Source organism: Spermophilus citellus (genome assembly GCF_964194105.1).
Source record: "Spermophilus citellus genome assembly, chromosome: 7".
Taxonomy (NCBI): domain Eukaryota; kingdom Metazoa; phylum Chordata; class Mammalia; order Rodentia; family Sciuridae; genus Spermophilus; species Spermophilus citellus.
The window spans coordinates 85,043,599-85,056,168 of record NC_138188.1 but is presented as its reverse complement, the minus strand read 5'-3'; the positions used below and the strand labels follow the sequence as shown (position 1 = coordinate 85,056,168).

General features: G+C 32.9%; 1 protein-coding gene across 2 annotated transcripts in view; it reads right to left on the bottom strand.

Annotated features, from left to right (window-relative positions):
• TBC1D23 (TBC1 domain family member 23) overlaps positions 1-12,570 on the bottom strand; it is a 66,634-nt gene that overhangs the window by 19,319 nt on the left and 34,745 nt on the right. For both annotated transcript variants that reach the window (XM_081301578.1, XM_081301579.1), the window contains 6 exons: positions 9,231-9,355; positions 9,092-9,138; positions 8,258-8,361; positions 5,961-6,083; positions 3,356-3,448; positions 938-1,108 (listed from right to left, as the gene is read on the bottom strand). In XM_081301578.1, coding sequence (XP_081157704.1) covers positions 938-1,108; positions 3,356-3,448; positions 5,961-6,083; positions 8,258-8,361; positions 9,092-9,138; positions 9,231-9,355 — 663 coding nt within the window. The remainder of the gene's footprint in view (positions 1-937; positions 1,109-3,355; positions 3,449-5,960; positions 6,084-8,257; positions 8,362-9,091; positions 9,139-9,230; positions 9,356-12,570) is intronic.

The window sequence follows — 12,570 nt, the reverse complement described above, 5'->3', positions numbered from 1 at the left end:
GACAAATGCAATATATGGACACTTTAGTTTTTGACATTCTGGACTTTGGCCTGGAGACATATACATTTACCTTGTGTATTATTATAAGGTCTGGTGGTTGGTAGGAAAAAGGGGACAACTTTATAGATATTAACAGGATTGTAATTTTACTCATAATATAGTCCCCATAGTGCAAGAGTCAAAGCAAATTTAATTAAATGGTATTTTAGGATGTAATGAAAGTGGTAAGATTTCAAAATATTTTGTCCTTAATAAAAATGTAACATAAAAAATACTGTAGTTAATTATGAAAAATAAATGACAGAGGGGCCGGGGTTGTGGCTCTGTGGTAGAGAGCTTGCCTAGCATGCGTGAGGCACTGGGTTCAATCTCTCACACCACATAAAAGTAAACAAATAAAGTAAAGGTATTGTGTCCATCTACAATTAAAAAAATATTTTAAAAAAAGAAGAAGAAAAGATGGCTAAATGCCATAAATAAATATACATATTTATTCAACTGAAAAGTGAAGATATAAAAATGAATTATATGGCTACAATAAAAAGAATTAAAACATAAGAAGTTATAAAGAATACAACAGAATAATCCAGAAATATATCCTGATGCACAGAAGAATTTGGTGTAATAAGAAGGTGGTACTTCAAATTTCTAACAAAATTGTTTGCTATCTGTAAAAAAAAGAAAAAATATATCATTCTTACCTCATTTCTTTTACAAAATAAATACCAGAGGGTTCAAGAATTAAAACATAAAAATAAACTATACAAACAGGTGAAAAAATCTAGAGAAGACAAACTTTCTTGGCAAGACACAAAACCAAAAAGCTATGAAGAAAAATACAGACAAATCTGAACATAATAGTTAAAAATTATCTAGGCAAATTTCTTCAAGGTGATAGCAATAACTGAGCAAAATGAAATAATCTATGTCAGCATACCTGTAAAAAGTGTGCCAGGACCATGTTCATATACATGTCTTCTTCCTCCCTGCCACTACCCATAAAACAGAGATGCTCCCCACCAGCTATGGAGCCGGACTCAATGGACTGCTTCTGTGCTTCCAGCAAGGACTTTACTGACTGTGCAAACTCGGATGGATTCTGGAGCATCTAGACAATTTTTAAAAATCAAAAACTTGGCAAGTGTGTGTTTCACATATATTTGCAAAACTTGAAGTATTTTTGCAGGAAAATAAAATCAACATTTAAAGATCCACCATGAAAACAATGTAAATAGAAAAGGCTATTATAAGTAATCCCTGGGATAAGAGAAATGTCTGTAAATGCGCCTATAATACATTAGAACAAAATGCTGAAAGTTCACAGAAAGAGTGTCTCTCTTCCCCCAACTCCCCACAAATAAAACCCTACTAAAAAAATATTTGTTGTTTCTTATATAACAAACAACTAGCTACAGTATGCTTCGGTATCACAACAAAAAGAGTTTAAGATTGAGTAGAAGGGTCCATGACCAAAAATTAGATCAAAACAATTATATTTTTTGTTTACTGAACAAGTTGTGTTATTTCTTAGAGGACCATCAGAAATAGTAAAAACCATTTATTTATCAACACTACTTTAAGTACTAGAGACACAAGGATGAAAAATATTTTACCCTCAAGGAAACAAGTATGCCAATAACTACAAAAAATTTTTTAAAGTATTATAATTGGCTACATAAAAGGTACAATAAAAGTCCAATAGAAAAAAAGGACAGATCATATAAGAGGGAAATTTTTTTAAAAGACGCAGGGGTACTCCACTAGTAATTACCACTGTTTTTCACCCATCATTTTGGTTAAAAAAAAAAAAAGATTAATAATTTCCAATAATGCTGATGACATGAAACAATCTTCAGTTTATAGTTGTGAAATATCAGGTAGGTCAGCTTTTTAAAAAGGCAATTAGGTACCAGGAATGGTAGCACACGCCTATAATTCCACTGACTCCAGAGGCTAAGGCAGCAAAAAGTTTGAGGCCAGCCTAGGAAAACAGACCAACATCCTGTCTCAAGATAAAAAGTAAAGAGGGCTGGGGATGTAGCTCAGTGGTAAAACACACCTTGGTTCAATTCCCAATAAATAAATAAATGGTAATTAGATGGTCATTAGTAAAATTTGTATGCCCATATCCCTCAATACAACAATTCTACTTTTGAGAATCTATTTTATAGAAATATTTGCCCAAGTTCACAGAATAAGCATAAGAATATTAACTGCAGCATTGTTTTTTTTTTAACAAGAAAACTTAAAATAACCCATATACATATCAGGTAATAAATATATAGTAGTAATATTAATTATAAAAACAAATACAGTTAAATGGAAAGATCGCCAAGAAATAGGTAAAAAGAAAAAGTAAGCGGCAAAAAAAGAAATAGTAAAATACATATTAAAAGCCCAGAAGATTAAACAAGCTGATAATAGTGGTTAACTCAGGATATCCTTTGAAAAACTTTTAATTCAGTTATTAATGAATAAATAGAGTAAATTTTCAAAATAAGCATAAGAGAGAAATCAAGGAAGAGAAAGGTACAGAATTCACATAAAGGATATAAACAAGTGAGGATAGTCTTTTTGATTTAGTCCAAAACTCTCTGAATTCGTCTACTTCATTTTCCATTAGTTTCCTCTCAACACCACCTAGGCCCTTCTACACTTCCTTTTAGCCTTAGAATCAACTTTTCTAGACAAGGTGAAAAGAAGAAGGATGGACTACATATTCAGCATGGGGTTTATTTCCCTACTTCTTTATTTTCACTATCTCTGAGGCTCTAATGACCCCAGAACAACTTAAATTATGTCAGTCTCAGTTCTACAAATGATACTAAACTTCACAGACAAGATTTAGTTTTTAGTTTACTCTTTCAATTGTAATGACTCTAGGGCAGTAATTTTAATAACTGAGTACTTCATATGCCAAATACTAACCTTACTAAATATGAGTCTGTTATATACATAAGTACATGTGCTTACGGTAAAAAAAAAAAATGGCTTATGGTAAAAGCTTTTATAAGTCTTATCCAATTATAATAAGAGCTGATCTTTACAGAGTACTTACCAGGTGCAAGGCACTATGCTAAATGCTCCACAGGTAATTCATAGTAAGTTCAGAATTTACTGACATAACAATGGTAAGCAACAGTAAGACATAGTTAACAGTTTTCATTTACCCTTTATGATGCTACAATAGTATACTGGGTAAAAAGTAAGTCTGAGAGCAACATTTCTTCTAAGGGCAGAGACTCCCTCCTTAAGCAAAAAGAAACATACCCAATCTGAAATATAAATATAAAATTATGAACTTAAAAAAAATTACTTTCTCTCTTACATAAAATTTACCAGTATTTATACTAACCAGATCTGAATCTAAGTGGAAAGCAGTTGATAAATGCCCAGCATTATACTGTTCAGCAGGACGGCAATCCACCACAAAGAATCGGACTCCTTCCTAAAAGGAAAACAACATTTGCCATACTGTAATTTGCCATGAGGCTCATAATCCACAATATAATACTAACAAACAAAGAAGATGAAACAAGTTTACATTTAAAACAAATAAACAGATCTCACACAGAATTAAAGGACCCAATTTTTGCAGATATGAAAAAATAACCTAAAGGTCCTAAGTACTCCTATTCATTTTTTAACAGTTAAAATATATTTTTAATTTACTGAATTTATTGTTCTTGACTCAAAAGTCTTAAAATATTTACCAAGAGAATGTCAGTTTGAATTATAAAAGTAATTATATTGGAATCTGACGATTCTGAAATGTTTATCACTAGATAGTTATAAACACAATTCTAGATATACTTATTTTTGCAAATAAGTTCACAAATTTATCAACAATTCAATTCACATAAGAACTAAATATCTTTTTTTATGTGGGAGGGTTCTACAATATTAGTTTAAATTGAAGTTTATATGTGTCTCTTTAACCTGAAATACATGCTTCCTTTATAATATTAGTTCTAATAAGAAAAATATGTGATGCATATCCATGTTTACAGCAGCCCAATTCCTAACAATCAAACCATGGAACCAGCCTAGGTGAAACATCAATGGATGAATAGATAGGGAAAACATGGTCTATATACACAATGGAGTTTTATTCAGTGATTAAAAAAAAATAAAAAACCAAAATTATGTTACTAGCAGGAAAATGGATGGGACTTCAGAACATTATATTAAGCAAGGTCAAGGGCCATATGTTTTCTCTCATATGTGGAAGCTAGAGAGGTTAAAAAAAAGAAGAAAAAAGAAACGTGGAGGAATCTCACGAAAATTGAAGGAAGATCCATAGACTAGAGGAAAGGTACCAGGAGAGGAAGGGAGGGAAGAGAAAGGAGAAATACTGGGGAATGATATTGGCCAAACTATATTGTTATATGGTGTGCATGTATAAATATGAACAACGAATCCCACCATATGGGCAACTATAATGCAACAATTAAAAAAGCAGGAAAAATATTTGGGATGCTTATATTCTTAAAATTCTAAACCATAGTACAGTTATAATAAGAACTCCAACTGAGCTCTGCAAAAGGCCTGTCTTCCTGTATCTGTTCTCCACTGTCGAACCTTGGAAATATATCCCACCTTCCAAATACACATGCCCAAGGAACTATGAGTAATTAATAGCATGTACTGAAAAATATCACTGGTCACCTGGCTCATTGGATTTTTATTAAGATTATATAAAAATCTTAATCTTTTATTAAGATTATAATGGACAAAAATTATCAGCAAATCATCATAAAATTTTCATTTGCTAGCTTTATGGCATTTAACCATGTAATTCAATTAGCTCTGTAACTACTCAGAATTTAATTGTTATGTGCTAAAGTCACCCTCATACAATGCCACAATCAGTTGCTTTGCTGAAATATGAAAACAGATAAGGCAATTTATAAAAATTGGTGTCAAGGGTGACAAAAAAATTACTGAAAATTATAATAGCAGACAAGCTGGCAGTTTAAAAACTTATCAGCTGGACATAAAATTCAACACACTATTAGAAATACTAAAAGAGCCATACTGTTGTAAATTATTTTGTGGTAATCAATGAACAAGGAGGAAGTGTGGGTTCTTTCTTTCTTTCTTTATTTTTCGTGCTGTGGACTGAACCTGGGACTTCATACATACTAAGCACATGCCCTATTGCTGAGCTATAGCCTCAATGCCAATTCCTCATATTTAAAAGGCATAGTTCATTGTTGGTGGGACTGAAAAATTGGTGCAACCACTACGGAAAGCAATGTGCAAATTACTCAGAAAACTTGGAATGGAACCACCATTTGACCCAGTTACCCCACTCCTCAGTATATACTCAAAGGACTTAAAATCAACATACTACAGTGACACAGCCACATCAATATTTATAGCAGCTCAATTCACAATAGCTAAGCTATGGAACTAACCTTGGAACCCTTCAACAGACAAATGGATAAAGAAAATGTGAGATATAGATATATACATACATACATACATACAATGGAATATTACTCAGTTAAGAAGAATGACCAGTAAATGGATGGGTCTGGGGACTATCATGTTAAGTGAAATAATCCAGTCCCAAAAAGCCAAAGGTCAAATGTTTTCTCTGTTATGTGGAGACAAACCCAAAATAAAGATGAGTCGAGTGGGTAGGAGGAAGAATAGAAGTTCAGTAGATGAGGACAGTAGTTCAGTAATTCAGACAATGGGAAATAGACGAAAGGGGGTAGGGATAGGAAATGGAGTGAATGTGACATATTTTCCTGTGTACATATATAAAAATATCACAGTGAAAGTGAATTCCATCGTTCATAGACATCCACAAGAATGGGATCCTAACCAGAATAAGATATATTCTATGCTTTTATCAAAATGGAGTCTGTCATGTATAACTAAAAAGAACCAATAAATAAATTAAATAAAATAAAAGGCATAGTAAACTGTCAAATGGGTTTTTTACTTACCCCCTGAAGCTGATTTGCTTGAAGGATCTCTGACACTGAAATGGCCATACAAAGAGCCTGACTCAGATCTGCATCATCATCCTTAATTCCCAACAAAGTACTACCAAAGAGATGATGATTATCCTATTTAGAGAGAAATTTTTAAACATTATCAAGAAAATCAAAATCAAAGTCTTCATAAAAATAGACTTGTTAAACTAAAATAAAATGTGAAATAATTATGGAACATCCTTGAGTCCTATGACTTTTAAAACTTAATATCATATATTTCTCAAATATTATAGGCTAAAAGATATGAAAGTCCACAAAGTCCCTGTCAGAAATCATATGAATCACAGACTTAAGAAAAAATAACATTCCACACAGCCATTTTTTATACTTTGACATAGTTAAATATTAAATTTTAGAGTAGGGAATATAGCTCAGGAGTAGAATGCTTGCCTAGCATGTATGAGGCCCTGAGTTCCATCCCTGGCACAGGGGTGGGAAAATTTTAATGTTTGCTCATAACTTTTTCACATAATGTAATAAGAACCAAAAAATCTGAGAGAAATTGATTGCATAAGTTATGTAATACAATGATGTAGTCTGGTCTAATTTTCAACTACTAATTCAGATTATTTACTATGTTTACTCTCACAACAATGAAAACCAGTAAGATTTCTTTTTCACCCAGTATGTTATATCACTTTTCAATCACCTGACTTACCCAACACTGTTGAAAATTAAATGATCTACATAATTATTAAAATAGCTTAGATTAGTTCCTAGAATTAGTTTTTTAATTGACTGAGTAAAGTTCTCAAAAGATTAATGGTTAACTATACCTGCCATCTGAGACACAATATACTGAACATAATTTAACCTCATTTTAGTGACATTGCTGATTAACTACTAGGAAGTATGTGGCAGAATGCTTAAAAGAACAAAACAAACAAACAAACAAACAAACAAAAACGGCATCAATGATCTCACAAGCCACAGAGATCACTGACAAACCTGTGTGCTTCTAATCTGGTGTCCTTTATTTTATTTTAGTTTCCCCGTCTTTTATTGAAACCACTTATTACTCTAAGGATCTAGGTCTCTTAAGGGCTAAGTGATTCTTGATTTGTTTACAAAAGAGCTCTGTACACTCATACATTGTTCACTATATATATGTACACTCATACATTGCTGGTGGGACTGCAAATTGGTGCAGCCAATTTGGAAAGCAGTATGGAGATTCCTTGGAAAGCTGGGAATGGAACCACCATTTGACCCAGCTATCCCCCTTCTCGGACTATACCCAAAAGACCTACCTAAGAAGAGCATACTACAGGGACACAGCCACATCAATGTTTATAGCAGCACAATTCACAATAGCTAGAATGTGGAACCAACCTAGATGCCCTTCAATAGATGAATGGATTAAAAAAATGTGGTATTTATACACAATGGAATATTACTCAGCACTAAAAAATAATAAAATCATGGCATTTGCAGGCAAATGGATGGCATTAGAGCAGATTATGCTAAGTGAAGTTAGCCAATCCCTAAAAAACAAATGCCAAATGTCTTCTCTGATATAAGGGGGGTGACTCAAAATGGGATAGGGAGGAAGAGCATGAGAAGAAGACTACCACTAAACAGGGAAGAGAGGTGGGAGGGAAAAAGAGGGAGAAGGGGAGTTACACAGAAGATGGAAGGAGAACCTCATTGTTATACAGAATACATATATGATGTTGTAATGAGGAAAATAAAAAAAAGTGTCACATTACATTGGATAGAGAGAAAGGATGGGAGAGGAGGGGAGGAGTAGGGAGGATAGGAAGGGCAGCAGAATAGAAAAGACAATATGATTGATGTATGTACATTCCATGTATGTATTATATGTCAAAATGCATTCTACTGTCATGTATGACTAAAAAAATAAATAAATAAAAATTTAAAAAACAACAACAACAAAAAAAGAGCTCTGTATTGCTAAAGTTGTCCAAGGCTAAACTCCAGAGAAAGGCATAACTACATAACCTCCACTAGGTTTTTGTAATACAATATTTGAAGTCACAAAAGCACTAATTTAGGAAATATCTCAGTCAATTTTCTCATGATCAGAAATAACTAATAATCACAGCAAAGGTAACATGGTTCCCACTTTTTAAATCTATTTCTGCATATTTACAGGAAAAATCACACAAAGTGCAACACCTAAAAACACAGAAAAAATTTTAGAGGATTTTAACTGATGGATACAAAATGAACAATAAGTACCCAAAATGTGAAAGCAAAAGAGTAGTTCATTTCTTATCTTTTACCTTCCTAAAAGAAGCTGGTGTTTTACTGCAATAATATTGTGCCAGAGAGAAAAGGTCTTCTATATCTTCTAGATTCAAACTGGATGGAGTATTTTCCAAGAACTCTGAAATGTGATTACAGATATGACAACATTTAATAAGCTGCAAAAAATACAACAATTAATAATATTTATGTTCAAAGCTAAAGCAGCATCAACATAATAAATACTACATCAATGGAATTTCAACAGTGATGCTTCTTAGAGCTGCTTGTGGAAAAATTAATTTCTCCAAAGGATAAACTGTTGACGTAATTCTATTAGTGAAGGATAGTAAGACAATGAAATCAAATTCATTAGCTTTAATAAGAATTTTCTGATTTATTCAACATCACATATAAAATCTCAGGGCCCTTAGAAATGAGTAAGAATAAGTCATGACTTCAACTTCTTTGAGTAAATAAAATTAAATCACAATGTAAGATAAACGTTATTATACATAGTAAAAAGTGCCAGGCAATATGCAGAAGTGACTATCTTTGTATGGGAGCTAAACTGAGGAGAACCCAAAAAAGAAAACAAGGTTTCACATTGGCGACTGTAAACTGAGCATTGAAAGGTACACTAAGGAAGGGCTGGGAAAGGAGAGACAAGGGCATTCTATTTTAAAACCAAAGAAATAGTATATGGAAAAAGAGTGAAAATACATTAAAGAATGACAAAACAAGGTGAAATAGTCTTTAAGGTCTCTAACTAGAGAGTGCTCTAGCCTAATCTCCCAAATTTATGGATGAGAAAACAGTGTTAGAGAGATTAAGTAACCACAAATATATTCTCCACATTAAGTAATACTTACGAATAACTTCTTCTTTGCTATCTGACTCTTGTGCCAAAATAACTTCTCTGTAAAAGAGAATCAAATGATTTAGAGTTAAACATTAACAGAGCACCATGAGAAAAGAGAGGGGAAAAAATCTAACCAATCTGATACTTACTTTGCATTCACAAGGATAATTAACATTAAGAAATAAATAAAAAATGGATCCGCTTGTTGTAGATATCCATCCCATATTGCCTGAGTGACATCAATGGAACAGTAACATGCAAAAAGGCTTCCAAGCTGCAATCAGGAAATGCAATGAAAGACATAAACCACTGAAGCTGACTTGTTCTTTTAAAAACATTAAAGCAAATGAATAAGTAATATTACATTGAATTATCTGCACCCGATAATTTAATGTGTGCCTTAATTTTACTGTATGAAATCCAAAGGCAGAACATGTATGTTCAAGGGACAATAGGCCACTTAATAGCTGTGTAACTTAGAGCACATCATTTAACCTCTTTAAAGCTTCCATTTCTACTTCTGTTTTAAAAAACAAACAAAAAAAGGAATACTATTATCCATCTCCTACCACTGTTGTGAAAAGAGAAATAATTAATCTAGAATACCCAAAGTAATTAATATTCCTTTGCCTTAGCATAAAAAAAATAGTATAATTACCTATCAAGCTCTATAAGGGCAACTAGCATAATTATTATTAATCACAGGACAGTATTAGTGAGGATCAAACATAGAACTTAAAAACACATAATGTAATTTTAACAGCAATGTAAATGTGAATTATTTCCAAAATTTACTTGTAAATCATTTCAAATAAATGAGATAAAATTCATATCATTCAATAGATTTCAGCTCTGTGGTTGTGTATTTCAAATAAAAAGAGTCATTAATTTATAAGTATCTCTACAACCCAACTGTGGGTTTTTTCTTTTTCTTTTCTTCTTTTTTTTTTTTTTTTTTTGGAAACGGGGATTAATCTCAAGGAAACTCAACCACTGAGCTACATCCCCAGCCCTATTTTATATTTTATTTAGAGACCGGGTCTCACTGAGTTGCTTAGCACCTTGCTGTTGCTGAGGCTAGCTTTGAATTTGTAATCCTCCTGTCTCAGCCTCTGGAGCCACTGCACCTGGCCCAATTGTTTTTTAAATTGCATGAATTCAGTGATATTTTTAGATTACTAAATGTTCATTAGATTCAAAAACAATTCCATCCAAAGGAATATATTTAAAACATCTTTAATAGCTAAAGGGAGCGAATGGGAACACACATGTTTAATGTATACTTTTTTGCTAGATACTAAACTACAGTCACGTTGTTACTTCTTAATTCTCATAACAAGATTGCAATGTCGTCATTTTCTTTCCATTTTACAGGTACTAGATTCAGATGAAACAACTTTCCTAAATTTAGTGGTGTGGGGACTAGGTAAAAGGACAAAGACTCCACAGCCCATGTAATTACATTTGACTACAGGGCTTTTAAAGTACAAAATGCTAATACTTTTTGTTGTTTGAAAAATTACTACTACAAATACAGATAAGAAGATATAAATACAAACAGAATAGTAATATATAGTCATCTTTAAATTCAGCTCAACTAAAACTATGATTGCATTGCTTAAATTATGGTTTCTCTGGATTTAGGAATTACTTTTAACTGCTTCCTTTCTTGATTTAAAGAAAGAAAGCTTCATTTCATCAATATGATACTACTAGCAACAATGAACTATTTGGACTGGGCATGGTGATGCATGCCTATAATCTCAGCATCTCAGGAGGATTTAACAGCAACATGTGAAACCCAGAGAAACTACAATTTTTAAGAACTTTACTATTTTAACTAAAAGTGACAAGACTTTGGCCAAGAAAGAACTAAGGAATAGACCATTGAGGCTTGAAATGTAATGAGTCCAGAAGAGAAAAGAGTAGATTCTATAATTCCCATTTCCTGGTTGCTAACTCATCCCATCATCCTCAGAGATAAAAAATATTATTATTATTATTATTATTATTATTATTATTATTATTAAGGAAATTGAAGTTCAGAAAGCTAAGTGTCATATCACACAGTTAATAGGTGGCAGAAATGGGATTCTTCCTAAAGTAAAGTTAATTAACATATGATCAAAGAATATGCTTAATTTTTTAATAGTTTGTAGTACCCAATTATCGATTTAGAAATACCTTCATTTAACCCAGAAAAGCAGTTCTCATATTGTGGTTTGAGGACTTTAGAAATCCCCAGAATCTATATTTACTGGGGAGTCTACTAGATCAAAATTATTTTCATAACAATACTTAACTTTTATTGGCTTATTTCATACTTAATCCCTCAAAAATGAACAATAGAAGTCTCTGAAGGCTACATATCATTACAGATTGAATAAAGAAACAGATAAATGAATTCACCTGTCTCTGACTTAGCCAAATATTGAGGAGATTTGTAAAACTATAAAACAGTGCCAATATTCACACTAATTTTCATTTGGAAAACAGAGTTGTTTTCCATTAAAAGTTGATAATCACGTTATGCAAGGAATTTGTCATTACTCTTAAGTGTACTAACAAGTGAATACTTAAAATGCCTTAGTTTTACTTTCTAATCAACATAATCCATATAAACAATGGACTGTCAATAAATTTTAAGAGTTTAAGAGGTCCCGAGACCAAGATTTGAGAACCACTTACTTCCCTTTGAAAATATCAATAACCAAGAATGGAGCACTGAATTTACTATTGTTTGACACTAATCATTTGATAATCTTAAGTAATTTTCCTTTGATTGTTTACCATCAACAGTTTAGATATATATAAGTTTGGGGTTTTTGTTGTTGTTGTTGTTGTTGTTACCAGGTAGTGAACCCATGGGTACTTAACCACTAAGCCACATCCTCAGCCCTTTTTAAAAAAAAAAAAAAAAAAAAATTAGCTGTAGATGGACATAATTCCTTTTTTAATAATTTTTTAAAATTTTTTAATATTTATTTTTTAGTTTTCGGCGGGCATAACATCTTTGTTTGTATGTGGTGCTGAGGATCGAACCCGGGCAGCATGCATGCCAGGCGAGCGCGCTACCGCTTGAGCCACATCCCCAGCCACGGACATAATTCCTTTATTTTATTTATTTATTTTTATGTGGTGCTGAGGCTCGAACCCAGTGCCTCACACATGCTAGACAAGCACTCTACACTGAGCTACAACCCCGGCCCCACTCAGCCCTTTTTTTTCTGTACTGGGATTGAACCCAGGGGCACTTAACCACTGGGCCACATCCTCAGCCCTTTTTTGTATTTTATTTAGAGACAGGGTCTTGCTGAGTCGCTGAGGCTCGCTTTGGACCTGTGATTCTCCTGTCTCAGCCTTCTGAGCCACTGGGATTACAGGCATGCACCATCATGCCCAGCCCCACTCAGCCCTTTTTATATTTTATTTGAGATAAGGTCTTGCTAAGTTGGTTAGGGTCTTGCTAAGTTGCTGAGGCTGATTTTG